The 20651-nt window shown below is 26.7% G+C and overlaps 2 protein-coding genes and 1 long non-coding RNA gene across 4 annotated transcripts; 2 read left to right on the top strand and 1 right to left on the bottom strand.

Moving 5' to 3' along the window:
* Nucleotides 1-8606: 8606 nt before the first annotated feature.
* LOC114183189 (phospholipase D alpha 1-like) lies at nucleotides 8607-12808 on the bottom strand. 2 transcript variants are annotated; one of them, XM_028070114.2, is made up of 4 exons: nucleotides 12682-12808; nucleotides 12470-12573; nucleotides 9180-11079; nucleotides 8607-9086 (listed from the first exon to the last, which is right to left on the bottom strand). In XM_028070114.2, the coding sequence occupies exons 2-4, from the start codon at nucleotides 12560-12562 to the stop codon at nucleotides 8653-8655; spliced, it is 2427 nt and encodes an 808-aa protein (XP_027925915.2). In that variant the 5' UTR covers nucleotides 12563-12573; nucleotides 12682-12808; the 3' UTR covers nucleotides 8607-8652. The 2 variants fall into 2 exon arrangements, with proteins under 2 accessions (XP_027925915.2, XP_027925916.2); XM_028070115.2 differs by having other exon boundaries at nucleotides 12656-12765.
* Nucleotides 12809-15245: 2437 nt separating this feature from the next.
* Nucleotides 15246-15698, top strand: LOC146886569 (uncharacterized). Its single transcript, XR_014994860.1, has 2 exons — nucleotides 15246-15362; nucleotides 15477-15698. It is a non-coding gene; the product is annotated as an uncharacterized LOC146886569 (long non-coding RNA).
* A 3151-nt stretch (nucleotides 15699-18849) lies between these two features.
* Nucleotides 18850-20022, top strand: LOC114183445 (embryo-specific protein ATS3B-like). The gene is made up of 3 exons (XM_028070466.1): nucleotides 18850-19119; nucleotides 19339-19449; nucleotides 19560-20022. Exons 1-3 carry the CDS (start codon nucleotides 18979-18981, stop codon nucleotides 19827-19829), a joined length of 522 nt encoding a protein of 173 aa, XP_027926267.1. The 5' UTR covers nucleotides 18850-18978; the 3' UTR covers nucleotides 19830-20022.
* Nucleotides 20023-20651: the final 629 nt, after the last annotated feature.

Raw genomic sequence — 20651 nt, 5'->3', positions numbered from 1 at the left:
CCTAATTGCTAATTGCCAATTGCCACGTGGCAATATACAGTGTTTTTCTTTCTTTTCAACAAAGGGATGCAAATAATTACTCTCTTATCTTTAATAGTCGATCATATCATAATTATAATTTTTCATGGCCAATGAATGAAGGATTTTCTTATATTAACATACAAATATACGAATGGTTTTAATTCTTTTACTTGTTAATCCTCTTAAACATTTAATTTTAAATGTTTCTATACTTATAAAACATTCAATTGATACAAAATTTAATCATGTAGTTTTTTATTTTTTTATTTAGTACTTTCTTTTGAAAATACTGGTTTACCTTGTTTGGTATTTAAACAAACGTGGAATATAACAAATAAATAAATTTATTATTTAATTTTTCATAAATATATTTTTTTTTTATTAACTAACTTTTATAAATAAATAAGTAAATATATATATATATATATAATTAATATTGCCCTTTTAAAAGTTTAAACCCTTGATTTTTTTTATTGGATCGTGTTTTGTTTTTAATTTATTACATATAAATTATGTATACAAATTTTATATAATTCTAAAATTAGTTAATACTCATTTGTATAGATAAATCGATATAATATATGTTTCAAAACATATTAAATATTAATCATTTTATTATTTTATTATTATTGTCAATTTAGTATATAAATTTATTAATGGTATAATTTAATTTATTCCCATATATATTACCCCACAATAAACAATTAATGATGTAATGTAAATAATTAATACTTCATAAACATTCCTTTGTTAAAATGTAAAGAAAAAAAGGTGACAGAGAAAAAAAAAAAGGAAGAATATGATTAATCTAAAATATATTATTTTGAAGTTATTTTTTCTAATATCACATACTATTGTGTAAAAATACCATTTTATTAAGATAGAATATGTTCTAAATTTTTTAATAATTAATCTTTAAATTTCTCCTTTTTTAATGATCTTTTTTTCTTTAGTTACTCTATTTCTTTTTTATAATAACTCCATTCAATCCAACGGTCAGATTATCTTAAAATATTTTCAATCATATCTTAATAACTTTTACATCAATCATGAAAATACTCATTTTTAGCTTTTGTAAAAAAATAAAATAAAATAACAATTATACAAAGTTTTACTAAAATAAAACTCTTTTATTGATATAAATAAGCACACTTTTAAAAGAGATTGAACTGCAGAAACTTTTTTTCTTTCTATTACAATTTAGACGTGAATAATTCAAATTCAAAGTTTCTAGAACGTTTCTATATTTTTACAAAATTCAAAGTTTCTAGAATGTCCACTGATAAAGAAGTTTGAATATCAATATATTACTCTATATTTCCTAAAATAGTTAAATATTTAGTAGTATTTTCTTTCTAGTAGATGGCATTCTTTTTTTAAACTTTTTCTAAGTTTATGGAAACGGAAATGCGAATCTCAAAATTTCCATAAACATACCCAAATTACAATATTTGAAAGTTTTGTTGCTAAAAGAAGAACTCTTAATATGTATGAGGGAAAACCTCAATTATCTGAAAAGAATCTTTCAACAACTAGTCACTAATTATACTTTTTAAGTATTTTGAATGTTGATTAAATTGCTGGCACGTCTATTCATATTAGGACAAAATTTTAATGATTGTAAAGTTGTTAATGTTGTTAAAGTTTACTATAATAATGAGCTTTTTAAGAACTTATAACCATGTTTTTTAAATTATTCGTAAAATAGATAATATTTTCTTAAACCAAACAACTATTTAGCTTTTACCAATATCACAACTTTAGTGATAGTATTATTATTGATTTCAATATTTTCTTATAGTTTGGATGTTATTGTTAAGTAAATTGCGTTTGATTTATATTTTAAAATTATTTTTTATTTAATATTGATATATATATATATATATATATATATATATATATATTTAAATTTATTTTTAGTTCTTAAATTTTTCCTCAAAATTGGAATTCGTTCTTATTTGAAACTTTGATACATCTTGATTACTAAACTTTAGAAATGAATGAATATAGTCATTTTTATCCAAATATGTTAACTTTTTTTGACATGTCGGATGATTTTCATATTAGTATTGGAGTTGTTTACATTATTTGACATATGTTTGGTTCAATATCAACTGAAAAATGTATCTGTCATCTGAAAGAATTAACGTAATTGAGTTAAAATGACTATATTAATTTATTTTTAAAATTTATGGATAAAAATGTATTAAAATTTCGGATAAAAACAAATTTCAATTTTAGATCAAGATTCAAAGACTAGTATAACAAAATAAATTTTTTAAATGGAATAAATAGCGAGTAATTGATATTTATGTCATATTTATTTTATGTAATATTTAAAAAGAATTTCTTTTTTCCCAACATATAGGCCTATTTTTCCCCTTAAAACATTTTGCTTAATTTTTTATCTTAAAAATATTTTCACATTGTTTTGGTTCACTCATTCTAGTATATATCACATTATTTCAATTATAATTTATATAATATTTTGTTGGTACTGAATTCATCTCGTTGAAAATCATTTGCGTATAAAATCAAATCCTTTATCTACGTATTATTATTACCATTATTACTAATTCTAATTAAATCCTTGATGATACAATTAGTAGATAAAACGTTCTTCTAATTATTATTAATAGACGAGTATTTTTCATTGAAATTTGACACTACACGAACCAATGGAAAGTGTCCAGATAAGTGCTACTTTAAATATCAGAAAACACGTTTCCTTTTGTGGATACCATCATTAAAGAAAAGCTTTTTGGTGGCCCTACACAATAAATTTCAACCACGAAAATTTTTCTGTCGGTATAGCAAAGTTAGAATATATATTATATAATTGATTCAAATCACTCTTAAGATTTTGGAGTATACAGCAAGGACAACCATTTTTTTTTATCAAGTATTTTGAAAAATATTTATAAATAAGCAATCAACCAAAAATAGTTATTCGTTATTTTATTATTATTTATTAATAGATTTAATCAAGAAAATGATGTTTTAACACCAAATCAATTACCTGATCGTTTATTTTTAAGAGTAATATAATTATCATAAAAAATATATATTTTATAATTGAAAAGAATAAGAGAGGAAGAAGAATAAAACAATGGTCAATAATTACTTAACTTTATTTTTTTTGTTGATGTTTGTCTGAAAATTCAAAATTTTATATTAGATCATAATTTGATGCAAAAGTACTTTAATCATTTCAATAATTTATGTAAACATGTTTAATTTTTAAAAATTCAAGTTATGAGTGGAAGATTCAAACAAATACGGCTGTATGAGAGATTTCGTGTGACAATTATTATGGATTTTTTATTTACATCGGTAAGTGGCATATGAAGTTCAGAATTTTTATGTTGATTAAAAAAATTTTGTTTACATTTAAAAAGTACTCGCCATAAAAAGATGTGAAAATCACTTTTTTTGCCCACTATGTAAGTGATAGACTTAATCGAATAGAAAGTTACACTCAGACGAAAAAAAAATCTAATTGGTGACTAATTGGAGTTAGGTTTCATAGGGAACAAAAAATCACAATTCCTCTATCCTCTAAATCTTAACATTTGTACTCTTTCACAATATAAATATTATATAATAAAGAAATTTTATTAAGAAAATAAAATATTTTTGATATATATATTCCCACATTTTAGTTCATAACCAATTAGAGATGGCAAATAAACCTGTTTCCGTGGGTATTGTCCGAACCTGTCCTCGTTTTGACGGGGAATCTTCACATTGATTGGGTATAGGTATAGATATGGGGAATTCCCGATTTTTTCACTTGGGTATGGGTAGGGATGGCAACGGAGCGGGGCGGGTACGGGTATCATGATCCCATCCCCATCCCCATAATAAAAATTCATCCCCATCCCCATCCCCAAACCCAACGGGTATACAACTTTTGACCCATCCCCATCCCCACCGGGTAACGGGTATTTTCTTATACCCATACCCATACCCATTTTTTTATTGTTCCATATATCAATTAAATATTTTTTATAAAAAAAATTTAAAAATCACACCAACGGAATCATGATACTATCAAAATATTCAATATTAAAATAACATACTCTTTTTGATTTTCATGATGTCAAATATTAAGAAAAATATTATAATAGTATAAATCTCAAATTAAAGTATCAAATAACAACTAAATAAAATTCAAATAATTATATAAAAGCTAAAAAATTACACATTACTAAAATTTTATAATAACCAAAATATTTATTAATTTTACAAATGATCAGTGGTTTCATTTGCATTCGATCCACCTACACATAGAAAAAAAATGAAAAATTAGATATGATATAATAATTGAAATTGAAAATTTTAATTACTAGAATATATTGTACCTTCTTCATCAGATTCATTTTCACTCATGAGAACATCTTTTCCTTTTAATTTTTTAACACCTACAAACACCAAATGTAGAATATTAGATGAGAATTCACAAAAAATACTAACAAAAAATATTAATAAATTTGAGTACCTTACCTAGATGGTTTGAGTTCCATATCCAACTTCTTGTACACATCAAAGCCTCTATAGTAATATGATGAAGTCGACTACGGTGAGAAGTTAATATCTGACCACCAGTACTAAAAGCAGATTCAGAAGCTACAGTTGTTATTGGAATAGCTAAAACATCCCTTGCAATTGCTTGAAGGGTTGGAAACTTTAACCCATTTGTTTTCCACCATGATAGGATATCAAATTCTTGTGTAACCGGCAAATTATCTTCTTCCAAGTAATAATCCAACTCTGTTTTCATAACTGTAGTTCTAGATTTTTTCTTTTTTGCCATAAACTCTAAAAATTCATTCGCATCATTATCAACATCCTTTCCCAACTCCAATGATGTAGCTCTATAAGAAGAAGTTTCATTCTTTTTTGATTGATATTCCAAAACCAAATCATAGCACATATGACGAATCCTACTAAGTTTCAGATCAAAATCATTACCATACAATTTATAAAAATAATATTCTAACATGTCCATCTTGTACCTTGGATCTAAAACTGAAGCAATTGCCAATATGTTATATAACAAAAAACAAAGAGAATGAGAAATATGTTATATATATATATATATATATATATATATATATTATATTATATTATATATTATATTACTATGTATATATATATATATATATATATATTATATGTGTGGATATCTTATGTTTATATATATATATATAATTATTTATATATATTATATTATATTATATATTATATTATTACTATGTATATATATTATATGTGTGGATATCTTATGTTTATATATATATATATATATATATATATATATATATTTATAGATATATATTTATTTTAAGTATATATTATATTATATTATATTATATAATAATATAAATATAATAATATATATTATATTATTCTGTATATATATTATATGTATATGCGTAGATATTTTATGCTTTTATATATATATATATATATATATATATATATATATATATTTCTTTTAAATTTTTATAAATTTGTAATGTTATAAATTTGTTTATAAAAGATCTCACTAGTTAAATGATTAATTTGTTTTATACGTATATATTATATATATTATATTATATTATTATGTATATATATTATATGTATATTATATTATATTATATTATATTATATTACATGTATATGTGTAAATATATTATTTATTTATATATATTTTTTAGATTATTTAATAAATTATAAATAGTTTAGTAATTTAAGCGGGGACGGGTATTTGGGCGGGTATATATATATCCCCATCCCCATCCCCATCCCCAGTTGAAAATTTCGGGTATTACCCATACCCATACCCATACCCATACCCATACCCAGTCAAAGCGGGGATTCCCCGTCAAAACGGGGACGGGTTCGGGTGATACCCACGGGCACGGGTTTATTTGCCATCTCTAGGTATGGGTATGGGGATGAATATATCCCCGCCATAATATTCATCCCCGCCATATCTCCATCCTCATTTAAATTATTAAAATATTCACAATTAATTAAGTAACCCTATATATATATATATATATATATATATATATATATATTCTTTCTATTTTTTATTTTTTTTAAATATTTTGTTTGTCATGAAACTCATTCGCATTTCCAATATATTTTTTTATCTTATCATAACCTTTATGTAATTATTAAAATATTCACAATTAATTAAGTAACCATATATATATATATATATATATATATATATATATATTCTTTCTATTTTTTATTTTTTCTAAATATTTTGTTTGTCATGAAACTCATTCGCATTTCCAATATATTTTTTTATCTTATCATAACATTTATGTAATTATGTTAAAATGATGTATGTCAATTAAATTTTTGTATGTCTAACATTTGAATATTTCTATTATTTTTTAATATTTTTATTTATTATATATTTTCCTTTCACCTGAGAATGTTTAATACTCTCAATTTAAGTGTTTAATAGCATAAACATTTCATTTACTGGGTAATATAAAAAAAAAATCTTTACTTATTATTATTAATTTTTGTTTCATTTGAATAACTCTTTTATTTCGGTAAAAAAAATTTGTTATTTCTCGATCATTGAGTATATATGTTGATATTTGAAAAATTTTCTTAAATCTCTAAGATGTTATTCGTCTTATCGTACCCATAATTATACATTTGTTTTTCTTTGTGCAATTCCTTCTCCAAATTATTTATAAGACACACATTTGTTAATTTTTTAATATTTTTATTTTTGTTTATTTTCATCATATAGAATACTATTTCGATAAATTTTATCTAATTATTTTTTATTTTCTAACTCATTACAATCATACTTTAATATTTTCAATATAATTGTATAAATAATTTTATTTACTACAATATAAAAATTTAATGTAATTGTCATGAATATTTTTTTTATCACCATTCAACATATATTAGAGTTTAAAAGATACAAGATCTATGATAAAATTTTATTATGTTTACTATTTGTTCTTTGCGTAATTTTTTTTATCAACCATTGAGTATATATGTTGATATTTGAAAAGTTTTCTTAAATCTCTAAGATATTTTTCATCTTATCATACTTTTAATTATATATTTGTTTTCCTTTATGTGATTCCTTCCAATAGTCTCCAAATTGTTTATAAGACACACATTTGTTAATTTTTTAATATTTTTATTTTTTGTTTATTTTTATCATGTAGAATACTATTTCGATAAATTTTATCTAATTATTTTTTATTTTCTAACTCTTTACAATCATACTTTAATTTTTTCACTATAATTGTATAAATAATTTTTATTTACTACAATATAAAAATTTAATGTAATTGCCATGAATATTTTTTTACCACCATCCAACATATATTGTGGTTCAAAAGATACAAGATCTATATTAAAATTTTATTATTATATTTATTATTTGTTCTTTGCGTGATTTTAATCAAGTGATGTATTATAACTTTTATTACTATATAAAAAATAGATTCATTATAATTTAAAAAATTGAAGTAAACAAACATTTAAAATATATTTTAATTTAAATATTTTTTTCCTTTTATATTTTTTTTAAAATATTTTTTCCTTTTATATTTTTTTAAAAATATTTTTAAAATTTATCAACTAGGTTTCAATAATGTTTGCAAATTTAATAAATGTTTTGGTTCTCATTAAATTTTATTTGGTATTCTAATCTAAAATGTAAACAATTATAATTTATTTCAAGTATTTGATATCGAAGAAACAACCATACTCCTAATATTGAATATTTGATAATATTATGTTTCCTTTACCGTAATTTTTTATTATTTTATAAAAATTAATTAAAATTAATATTAAAATAGTAAGAAAACGGGTACGAGTATGGGTACGAGATTATACCCGTTACCTGATGGGGATGGAGATTAGATAAAAGTTTGATACCCGTTAAATTTGGGTATGGGGATGGGGATGAATTTTTTTTATGGGAATGGATATGAGATAGTGAAACCCATCCCCGTCCCCGTCCCCGTCCCGCCCTGTTAGCCATCCCTATAACCAATACTTTAAATTATAATAATGTATGGTCACTTTTAACTTGAAACGAGTAGATAATTAAGTAAAAAAATAAAAACAATGATAAAGATGTTAGTTTGAAACCGTTAATATTTTCTTTTTTGTTAGAAAAATAATGGGTGACGTACACTTTCTAACAAGAACAGAACTTTAAGAATATTTATTTGAGAGGGTGATGTTTTTCAAAATATTAAAGATTGTAATTTATATAAAGAGATTTCCTATTGTGTCTATATTTTAAGATTTTAATTTTACTCTTTAAAATATTATTTATTAAATTTTTAAAAATTGATGGTTATTTTAGAAATTTTTTATAAAACAATTTATTTCTGCTTTTTCTTTTTTCTTATTTATTAACATTTATTTTTTTTCATTTTTTTATATATATTTTACACGTGTGATGACACATTTATGCTTATTATATTTTATTATTATAAGGATACATTAGAAATTATTTTGTTTGTATAACTAAAGTTAATACTTTTAAGATTAAGCTTACATGAGTTTTAGGTATTCATATAGGCACAAAAAAATAAAAATAAACACAAACAATTATTTTATTTAAAAATTTAGAGAAAACTAAGTAGTAAGAATAGGTGGCATGTAGTCCGATTTGACTCCAAGAACAGGAGCCTTCGTGTCGGGGAAGAACTCAAATCCTTTCAGCTGTGTCACACTTCCTTCGCCGGAAACTGCAATAGGGTACCGGAGAAGGTGACCGGGAAGGTCTCCTTCAAGTGGCTCGGTAGTGTAAAGATCCCAATACTTTTCACCCATCTCGTTTATCTTCTTTATACATTCTTCACTTTCAGGGTGGAGAAAGGACTCATGAAGCATGCCAACGTGTTCATACCACAATGACATGCGAAAACCATGGATCTCACCCCTTGCACCCTCGTTTCTACTCAGATGATAGGGTTGATATGCACCCATTGCAATCTCCGAGTCTCTGGCACCATCCATTGATCTCTGGTTTATGTTGGCAGATCCAATGATTATGTATTCGTCATCAACTGCATGAAAAAACAATGCTCAATGCCCAATCATCGAATAAATAAAGTCGTGAGAACTGTACACGATTTTCGTGTAGATTTATATTTCCTTACCTATCATCATCTTGGCATGAACATAAATCATGAAGCGTCGAGACTCTTGAGCTCTGATATAATCTGTATCGGGATCTGGTCTTTCTGGAGGCTCGTACTCTCCCTCTTTCTTCACCTCTCTGTTACCAAGACAGAAGAATGTCAAATAGTTCCGAGGATCTTCCTCAATCCCCTTGCCCTTTAATGCTCCGACAACATCCTTGTACATCATGTCCATTGTTCTCCGCTGCCAGTCCAATATTGCCTGAACTGTTCCTTTCTCCGGGTAACCCTCCGGCCACATCGGAATCACAACATAAACACTGAACCTTTCCCCAGCTTCAATCTTACTAACAATCTTAAGAGAAAGCTCCCTCGGTATCAGATGCAACGCACCAATGTCTTCGGGCTTAATTCCATCACCACCACTCCAAGCATAAGAGCTTCCGAGGAAGTACTGATTCTCAATGTAGATGAAGTTCTTCGCTCTTCGAATGGCGTTGATGTAAGCATCTTGAATGCCTCTGTCGATTACGTTATCCTTCCCACTGATGAGTCCAGATCTTGCAGCTTCTTCAGGAGTCTCGGGGAACCCAGAAGCCGCTCCACCATCAATGGATCGAAAGAACTGCACGTTCCATGTCTCGTGATCATCAGGGTAAGTTACCGGCGATGGAGGAATAATCACATCTTCAAGGTCTCTCAGAGGAATCAGCAAGTCCTTTCCACCTTGCTTCCTCCATCTCTGCTCAAAGTTGAACAAAACATCCCATGCAACTGGCCCTTCAAGCCGAGAATGAATGTCGTGCCATGGTTCCCTTGGACCACCTTTTTTCACCGTAGTGTGTGGAAAATTAGGTTGATGAAAATCATCGTGATGCGCTGTTCCCAGCGTTCTGAAAAGTGAGTGAAATTGTGTGTCGTATCTTCCATCACAGAGATCAATCCCCCCCACAAAACTCACAATTCTTCGTTTATTATCTGATCTAGGTAAAGCACTGTCCACAACCACGATTTTCTGATGATGCGTAAACATGGAGAAAATTTCTATATCCTGAACAACGCTTCCACCGTCATCAGGGTTGCGAGGGCATAGAACACAGTGCACATCACTGTCGTAGAAGTAGTTCCCGGTATCTTCATCATGAGTAGCCATCAACCCATCTTCTTTCAACAGAGGAACAGAAGTTCTATCATCCCACACAAGCATCAAAACCCTAACACCATCACGTGCTTTTTTCTTCAGAAGCTCACCGAGTGTTGCATCTCCTCCAGGTTTTGGTCTCCTAGAATCTCTCACCAACGTGATCTCAGCGTACACAGACCACCCCGTAATGTATATCAAGTGCTGTGCGTTGTTGATTGCATCAAAAACATCTTCCCAACATCTACGAGGTTGGTAAGTGCGGCCTCCAGAAAGTGGTATTCTCGGAACAAAGTTGTTTGGAACATGAGCATCTTGGTACAAGGAAACCCTACATCCTTGTCTCTGTGAGAAGTAAGTGTACGGAACTCCGGGGAATTTAGGAGTTCTGATTCCTTGGCCCCAGTTGAGGTCTTTTGAAACATCGAAGTACTGGAGCTTCACATGGATCTTGGAATGTGAATGTATTGGTTTTTTGTGTTCGTCCAAGATTTCAACCCATCGATCTATTTCTTTGCCGTCCAGAATCTCCTCGACGGGAATGTATGCTCTTCCGATCAAGGTTGCACCGATTGGGTTGTCATCTTTCACTGTGAATATGACATTTGATGCCGTATGAGCACAGTAAATGTGAAAAGACTCGCACCATTTAGGATTTGTGTGTTCTTTTTCTATGATTCTTGTTCTTCCCACGCGTGCTTTTTCCAGATCAATTGTTGCATATAGTTTGGTTATTCCTTTCCCAATCTTAATGGTTTCCTCGATGTTGTGTAGCAGCTATGTATATCAGAAAAATGCATAAAAATTTAGTAGAAAAAAAGATTATTTGATACCAATAATCACCTTTTAACAATTTTTTATAAGGGAACCCGTGTATTTGTAAATAAAAGTATGGAAGAAAAGTAAGGAATAAAGAGTAAGAAATAAAAACTTTTTAAGCATCAATTATCATTTTTCAAAACAAAATATCATATTGTGACATGACAAAGAGCCATTAAGAATGTATTTAGAAGATAAAAGAGCTAAAGAAAATCGGTCTAGTTTGGAATTAAAATTTTAAAGTAATATTTTAATATATATATATATATATAAATATTAGTTATAATATATTGCAAGAAATAAATTTAATGTTTGGTATGTTAACTAAAATTAATTTCAAAATAAAGATTTAAGTATATTTTTAATTAAAATTTAAATGATTTTTTACTATTTCTTCTAAAGTATTGTTTTTAATTTCTACAACATATTTTAAATGTGTCTTTAGTAAACAAGCATAATCAAACTTAGTTTGTGATATCCATGAGTTGACTAAACACTTTTAACATTTTTAATTAAATTCATAAACTTATTTATAATTTTTATTTACTAAATTAATCAGTTATTAGAGATAAAATATATACTATAATTATATATATGTAAACATTTTTCTTCCAATCTTATCCTTTAAATAATTGTTATTTTAAATTAAAATAATTATATTTTGATATTTATCCTCATCTAAATTTAGTTATTTTATTAATTAAAATAATTATTTTATGATTTTATTCTTTTAATAAATATTTTTTGAATTAAAATAAGTGTTTAAAATAAAAAAAATATTTAATAATAAATATTATACAAATTATTATTTTTATAATTATTTTTAATAAAATTTATTTTAGAATTTAACAAATTTTTGAAAAAAAAAAGAAAAATAAACAAACAGAAATACGTGTAGAGTATATGCTTCCACTGATAATAAATAATAAAAGTTAACTGAAGATGATAGGATTGGAATAGGTTAATATTTGAAGAGTTATAAAAGTATATTATTCAGCTGAATCCTTATTTCTTCTCGTACGTGATCACAAAAAAAAAAAGGTAAATAATCTATTAACATTTTAATCAAATATACTCTTCCATTTATTGAATTTATTACAATTTTTTATAAGTAATATGTGTTGAAAAACGTTAACTGCAAATATAAATAAATTAAGAAAAAGGAAGGTAAGAGACTATTAAAAAAACATAAGAGACTTTGAAATCAAAGCTAAGAGAGAATGAATTTCTTTGAGCAGGCAGAAGATTGTGAAGAAAAAGGCAATGGCAGAGACATAATTAAGAAACATGAGAATCGGTAGAAGAAAGAAGGAATTTTGTTTTGAGTGATGATGAATTTGGGACAAACCTTGGTTAAAATATTACCAGCATTACCAGCCTTCAGGTTATCCACCTCATAGATTGTGGCATGGAGGGTCCCATGAACCAGAACTTCTCCCATCTCTCACTTACCTGCACCATTCAATTTATAATCAAAATCACTTCAAACACCTCAAACTGGTGTTCAATCACAGGGAAGAATTGATTCAAATACCAGAAGAGATTTAGAAAGAGAGCAACCTTTGAAGAGCAGAAAGATGAGAATGTAAAAGAATGATGATGCAGAGATAATGATCAAGAAAGTAAAAGCTTTATAGTAGAGCAACCATTGAAGTTAATTAACCATGGTTCACATATGTCTATGTTACAAGTTTCACATATACTAGAGAAAAGGTAATTTCACATATAAGTGAGTTGCAAACCTTGTCTTACAAACCGGTTTTGTGAGATTGAGTTAGGCTTAAAGTCAACTTCTAACATGATATTAAAGCCAGGTTAGAACTTATCTTAGCGAATTTTTTTGAATATTTTGTTTTATCCGTTATCGAACCGTTAACGGAAGATATTTCATAATATATAAGTGAGGTGCAAACCTCACTTTATAAGTCAGTTTTGTAGAATTCACACTTCTAATATATCATGTCATTTTCTGGATTTTTAAAAAAAGTTTTTTAAATCATATTCCAACTTAATCTAGAGAAACCATATATAAAACTGTTCTTTTGTCAAATCTCACTGTGCTCTCCACTAAGAGACATGAACAAAGCATGAGAGCGACAATGGCAAAGGTGGAAACTACACAGAGGTTGAATCAATTTTCTCTTAGCAACTTTCAAAATACTTATTATATTGGTGACAGTGGTAGGGTCATCTAGGAACCATTTTCTTTAAGTTTTTCCTACACTGGCATCTTTTTTCTATTGAATTGAACTAGTTTATGACTCTCTTTTTTTCTGTTATTTGTGAAAAGTATTAACAATAAAGTAACAATGAAAATATTTATTACAGAAAAGATCTTAGTTTAGAATAAGACAAGGTGGAAACTGTTTGAGATAATTTATGGGTGGAAGCAATAACTCTCTTTAGTAAGAAACAGAGAGAGTACTGATTATATCGGAGGTAGTGGATGTACCAAAAAAATGTTGGTGGTAGTGGTTGTGCACTCCATGCCATTCATTGTAAAGATTGTTCATCATTATGCATTCTTAATTAACAAATTATTTTGCCTAAAAGACTAAAACGTGTTAATTTTCTCTTAAATTTGTATTAGAAATTTAGGTGTAAATTCTCAAGAATAATAAATAAGATAAATAAAGGTTATTAGTTTATTATACATAATATCTGAATCGAATACTTGATATGTCAATATTTGTTTTAAAAATAATAAGACATATATGTGATATATTATATATTAAAAATTATATAATAATTTTTAAAAATATGATAAATATATAATTATTATTGTGTAAATTTAAATTAAAATCATATTAAAATTGTCAATCCAAAAAATTATTAATTATCATCATTATAAAAATATTATTATTCTATGAGTTAGATATTTCATTAATAATTATCAATAAAATATTCTAAAATATTTTATAAAGATACGTATTTAATATGATACTTGATCTACCATTGTATCATAGTTAGTAGTGTATCATTAATAACAAGAATCTCGTGCCATATACAAGAAATTAGATAAAATTTAAAAATAAAAATGTATAAAATTATATATATATATATATATATATTAAAAAGATTATTTAAAAAGATTATTAAGAATTTGAGCTGAAATAAATAATTAAAATTAAAATTTTTAAGAAAACTAAATGTTAATAAAATAATTGGAAATAAATAAAAATTTTGAAATGTTAAAATGAAATAATTAATAAATAATGATAAAGTCACATATTATTAAGGAAAATACACAATAATGGAAAATGTCCCACGTGTCTTATCATCAGTGTGAAAATTAAATGATTGTGTTTTAATATAAAGGAACGTACCTGTGCATAAAGTGTGATAATGAAGATAAAAATATTTATCTTATTTATACTTATAGTTATTAAAATAATTTACTAAATCTTTAATAATTCATTTAACTTATTTAATTATGTGTAACTCCTTCAAATATTTTATTTATAACACACTAATTCAAATAATTAAAGAGAAAAGTTGAAGATATAAAATGGTGTTTAATATTACAACGATTTCATTATTCAACATATTTTTAATTAGAACAATAAAAATTATTCATTAATTTATATTAACAACAATTATATAAACGAATTCACGAAGACGAATAAACAAGATGATTATCAAAATAAAAGTTACGTCGCCGAATTAATATAAACATAAAATTTTAAATATTAATAGACTAAAAAAATTAAGAAAAATTAAAAAAAAAATATATATCAAAATTTATGAAATACTTTAAACTTAATTAAATATTATTATTTTTCTCTATCGTTTGATTTGTTATATTTTATAATCACTAACTTATCTTTCTGTTCTTATTCCATATCTTGTAATTCGTAAATAACCTTTTTCAATAATTGATTTTTAGAGAAAAATAAGCGAGACAAATTCAACAAGATGATTAAAGAAAAAAGTAATAATAAACTACAATTTACAAAATAAAAACAAAGTAAAGAATCATTTTGTTAATTAAGAGTAAACTACACTCCAAGTTCTAATAAATAAAATCCAAATTTGTTAGTACTTAATAGAATAAAAAGTTTTTATTAAATTCAATTAAAAATATGCACTTAAACTTTAATTAGAAAAAAGAAAAGAAAAGAAAAGAAAAGGTTTGTAATAGTTTTGAAAGAGGAGGAAGAGTTAGGTGTGGAAAAGAGGAGGAGAGAATGATCAATGGCGGTTCTGTTTGCGAACGCCGAGGGCAATATCCTCATCGAACGGTGCGTTTCGTTTACTCTTTAAATCCCCATTTCCATTTTCTGTCATAGTTTTCTTCGAATATCGATTTGTTTGATCTTGATGCTGTTGAAAATCCTCCTTTCATAATTGCACAGGTTGAACATCCTATAACTAATTTGATCTGATGTTTATGAATTTTGATAAACTCTTCTGGCAATCATACTAACATGTATAGGGTTGGTTTGGTTTGGGTGATTACTCGTGTACAGAAAAACAAATGGTCTTGTTTTCAATTTTTTTATTATCTGAACTCAGTGACTCTGTGATTGTAGTTTTCATGGGTTTCTGCTATTGTCTATGAGATGGGCTTTGAATAATTTACCTTTATATATATATATATATATATATATATATATATATATATATATTTTAACATGAAAACGAATTGGATAAGATGAGTTGCTACAATATCGTCTCTCCATTAATGAAAAAATTGGAAGTAAATTGTATAAACTGAAGTACAAACTTGTTACATAAACTTTATCCGTTTAGATTATTAGAGTCCTAAACGATCAAAAAATACTGTTCTTTTAGAAAATTAATTATCTCATCATGCTGATTGCTGATTGTTTTTCATTTTTTGTGTGTATCATGATATCATTGAACCATTCTTCTATATAAAATAAACGAGAAAGAATAATCATTTCAGTTGTTGATGTTTTAACAACTGTATTTGCTGTGAAACAATGTCATAGAAAAGAGCTATATCTGTTGTTGATACTTGAAATAAATTGGATATAATCACTTGTTCTGAGATTGTAGTGCTAGCTAGAGGTGTTTTGGTTCATAACTTTTTGTTCTTTTATTTTGAGGTGATGAAGGTGATTTGAATACTGTGTAATGTAGAAACTAATTCTTTTGTTGTCATCTGAATGTACTGCTGCGCTGACTATCATTTAATTTATATTGCTTTTGTAACTCTTTTTCCTTATCAGTTTTTCTGTTAAGGATTTATATGAGATAAAGACATTTTGAAACAAAACTAAGTTTGAAACTTGTTCTTTTGTTAATAATAGAGATATAAAAGATACAGGAGTGATTTCAGAAATATGACATTACCTTTTAGAAAATGAATTATTAAGAAAAACCACCAATCAAATGAACAAGTAAGCATAGATCTTGGAATCTAAGTTTTGTCTGGCTTACCAAAAAGAAAGAAAAAAGTGTAAATATTGAATGAAAAAATAGGTTCTGTTCATAACATCAGTTTTTATAACAATGTCAAATATATTGATATTGCTCCAAGAGCTGAAAAAAAGTTTGTTCAAGAGCTTTAAGTGCATTACATCAACAGGACTATTTATTTACCAATATTTTGTATTCCTCTAGATGTCCAGCAAGGGGATTTTTCTGTGCCAATATTTGTACCTACCTTCTCATTCTTTTAATATTTATTTATTCATGGGTTAAGTACGTTCGTAGTGTTTGAATTTTAACGTAAAATTGAAATTCGTTCCAAATTTTAATATATTTTGATTCTAATCGTTAAAAGTTAACGAATATAGTCTTTTTTAATGTAATTAAATTAAAACTTTTAACGTATTAATTATATTTCATATTAACATTTAAGTTTTTTACATAATTTTAATACAAACTTTTCTGTTTGAAAAATATGTTTCACATGTAAAAAAAGCAACATAATTAAATTAAAAAAATTATATTTATTTATTTTTTAAGATTTAAAGATAAAAAAGTATTAAAATTTTAAATATAAACGAATTTTAACTGGTGTTCTAAACTACAAATATAGTTAACCCTTTATTTATTTTATACCTTCTACATGTTCTTCATTTATTCTACATTGTGTATAGGACCTTTTGTTCATTCTTCATTTGTTCTGAGCAGTTTCAGTTGAATGAACCTTTTTTTTAATTTAGGCTTCGATTCCATTTTATGATGCTGTGGAGCTTCCAAACATGCTTATAATGGAGTGGTTGTAAATTGGGTATTTGAAAAGGTTAAACTTTCTTTTTGACGCTGACATGTGGATTGTGAGGAGTTCTTCACTTCTGAATATAAATTATTTTTTTAGTCCATGCTTTCGGCGAGGCCCAAATTAAATACAACACTCTCGTCAAAAATCAAACAAATTATGTCAGTTTTTTTTTAACCATGTCTGAATTTTATGTTTTATTTTTTCATATCACTATTCTTTTAGTCAACTCTACATTAATTTCATTTACAATCATTTGTATTTAATAAAAATAAAATATTTTTTCTGTTAATTCCAATATTTGTAAATATAAAATGTTGAATCTCTAAGAAAATCTTACTTTTATATAATTAGATCGCATAATATACAAGTGCATTATTGAAATTTAAAAAAAACATATAAAAAAATTGTTCTTAAAACAAATAAATAGAAATGGAGAGAGTATTCCACTCGCACAAAAGGAAAAAAGATATAAATGATTAAAATAAGGGTTAAATATGTTTTTTAATTCTTCAAGTGGAAATTAAAATTAGCTTTTCTTGAAAATTTTAAATTAATATAATTTTTCATCTTTAGAGATGCGTGAATTTAGTCATTTAAACTAATTTTTTTAAGTTTATTTGACGTTTCAAACATGTTTCTCAATTAACATTGAAGAAAAATATGTCAAAAGGTATAATTAAACTAAAATACTATAATGAAATGTGTTTAAAATGTCAAATAAACACGGTTAAAATAACTAAATCTATACATTTGCAAAGTTGAAAGACTAAATTGGTTCAAGATTTTCAAAGAAAATTAATTTTAATTTTCTCTAAAAGTTAAAAGATAATAAATATATTTCACGTACAATTAATTTACAATTAATTTATAAATAGTTTATCTTATATATTCACATACAGTTACTTATTACAAATTTAAAACCATAAATGCAAAAGATGGTTAATTTTAGTAATGCATATTTATTTCTCTTTAACCAGATATCAAATTTAAATTATGTATTAAAAAGAAAGAAGAAGAAGAACGAACCAATTTCATTATCTCTCGAATATTCCCGAGAACCACCATTACCTCTTTTAATATTTCGAGAACTAAACTATCCCAATCAAATATGAAAATGGCAAGTTCATACGAGCCGGAGTTATAAAATTCATTTAATTTAATAATAAAGTTGATAGGAAAAGTAAGAGAGATGTGTTTCAATTTCTAATTAATATTTTAGAGTTATAAGATTAATTTATGAGGTTTGAAAGAGAATACTAAAGATTCCGTATTCAATTTTTTCATTAACAAAATATTAATAATTTGTCGTTAATTGTCAAAATATAAGTCTCTTACTTATCAAAATTTGAGTATTTTTTATTTAAAGGTTTTATGTTTCAAACTAATAATAACACTTTGCTTACGATATTAACTTCAAATTAAGTTTTTTTTCTTAAAGATAAAAACTTAATTAAATAAAAAAATATATAAAGACTAAGAAAAATTAAATCACTAATTAATCTAAAAGATAAATAGTGTAGAAAATCCAATTAAATCACAGAAGCTAAAAAGCACGAATAATAGTTGAGATCTGCCACAATAAAAGAAAAGCTGTTCAAGGCTAAGCGTGTTCCTCGTTCTCTCCCTCGAACACAACGAGGTTGCAACTCAAACACTGTACCATGAAATCTCTCATTTTCATCCTCACACTGCTCATCATCGCTGTTTTCTCACAAGCAGCAACCCCATTAATCACTCTATCTCAATCTCAATCTCAACCTGAAGCGAATGAATCTTTCAAGGTCAACCAAACCAAGTCACAGGTAAAAAAAGTTTCTTTACTTTTACAAATGTTCCAGAAAGTAAAATAGAACAACACCCTATACTCTAAAATCTTCAAAGTCATCTACTTTTACATGTAAACTTTGGTTCAAACAATGTTTGACCTGAAGGAACATAGAAAGAACAGAGAATATGAAAGGGTAGTTAGATTTCGATTGTGAAGTGAAGCATTTTTGAGATCTTCTTACTGCGTTTTACAGAACCAGGCTAGTTCCTGTAGCTACACGGTGACCATCAAAACAAGTTGCAGTTCTCCCTCTTACACCAGAGATCAGATTAGTCTTGCATTTGGTGATGCTTATGGCTATCAGGTTCGTTCTTTGTCATGAATTTCTCTTGAAATTTGAATGCTTACTACATGAAATGAAGTAAATTGGGGGTTAATTTGGTGCTGATTAGTGTTAATCAATGAATGAATCAGGTTTATGTGCCGAGGTTAGATGATCCTCGTTCAGGAACATTCGAGCGGTGCTCTACGGATACATTTCAGATACACGGCCCGTGTACGTATCAAACATGCTATCTGTATCTATACAGGAATGGATACGATGGTTGGATTCCAGAGAAAGTGACCGTGAACAGCTATGGCTACAAACCTGTTACGTTTTACTACAATACTTACATACCTAATGGTATTTGGTATGGCTTTGACAACTGTCGCGGTTATTTGCCTTCTACTGCAGCAGAATAGTGAACTGTAGTGTTACTTTTTCATCACTATGAAATAATTAGAGGTCCATGAACCCTGGTGTTCTTCTGGGTTCAGTATAGTGGACTTTCTGTTCACCCTTTTGGAGTGTGTTTCATGTATGAACTTGCACTTTTCTGGTTATTACCATCTGGTATTTAAATTCCATAGACTTTTTGGTTTTTGCATGGATCAATGGTTTGTTCTTTTGGTAGATGTTTGATTTTCTGGGACCTGTCCACCACATGTTTGACATAGTGCCTCAATGTGCAAAATACTGTGGAATTGTTAACTGCATATGATCCTGCTGATATAAAGTAGTGATGACAGATTCTATCTGTGTTACCATGCAGCCTTCAATTGACACGTTTCAGGAGTTCATGTGTTGTTTCTATGTTGTGCCTTCAGAATATAGAATATACTCATAGACATTAATTTTGGTATTTTAAAATATATTAAAATGGTTTTTAAAGTATCAAACATCGTTGTGTTGTTGGTGTTCAACAGGAAACAACACTATGAAATCCGGTAAAAATTTGGACTCTTGTTTGAGCTATGTATTCTTGTATAGCTTAGTTCAATTGACACTTTGTTTCAGCTTTGTATACTGAAAATGGATGTGTGACTTTTGTAGCAATGGCTTGCTTACCTGCTAAAGGGTAAAGAGAAGGATATGTTGTAATTATTTATCTTATTTTAGGGTAACCAATACTTGATTTTGGTTTTAGAGAAAGTAACCATTACTTGATTAGAACGCTTGTTCCCCAACTTGATTATGAGATTTTTTCTGTCTTCCATGTTTCTATGTGTTGAAGGCTGTTTTTA

The sequence above is a fragment of the Vigna unguiculata genome, chromosome 5 (assembly GCF_037176805.1).
Source record: "Vigna unguiculata cultivar grain cowpea cultivar isolate G323 ecotype 2 chromosome 5, ASM3717680v1, whole genome shotgun sequence".
Lineage (NCBI taxonomy): Eukaryota > Viridiplantae > Streptophyta > Magnoliopsida > Fabales > Fabaceae > Vigna > Vigna unguiculata.
This window is presented reverse-complemented; position numbering and strand designations above follow the sequence as displayed.

Coding starts and splice junctions, on each gene's coding strand:
- LOC114183189 (XM_028070114.2), bottom strand. CDS start 12,562: ATGGGAGAAGTTCTGGTTCATGGGACCCTCCATGCCACAATCTATGAG. Junction 11,080..12,469: donor CTGGTAATATTTTAACCAAG/GTTTGTCCCAAA, acceptor TGATATACATAG/CTGCTACACAACATCGAGGA. Junction 9,087..9,179: donor TCATGCCAAGATGATGATAG/GTAAGGAAATAT, acceptor TTTTTCATGCAG/TTGATGACGAATACATAATC.
- LOC114183445 (XM_028070466.1), top strand. CDS start 18,979: ATGAAATCTCTCATTTTCATCCTCACACTGCTCATCATCGCTGTTTTC. Junction 19,120..19,338: donor TCAACCAAACCAAGTCACAG/GTAAAAAAAGTT, acceptor TGCGTTTTACAG/AACCAGGCTAGTTCCTGTAG. Junction 19,450..19,559: donor GTGATGCTTATGGCTATCAG/GTTCGTTCTTTG, acceptor TGAATGAATCAG/GTTTATGTGCCGAGGTTAGA.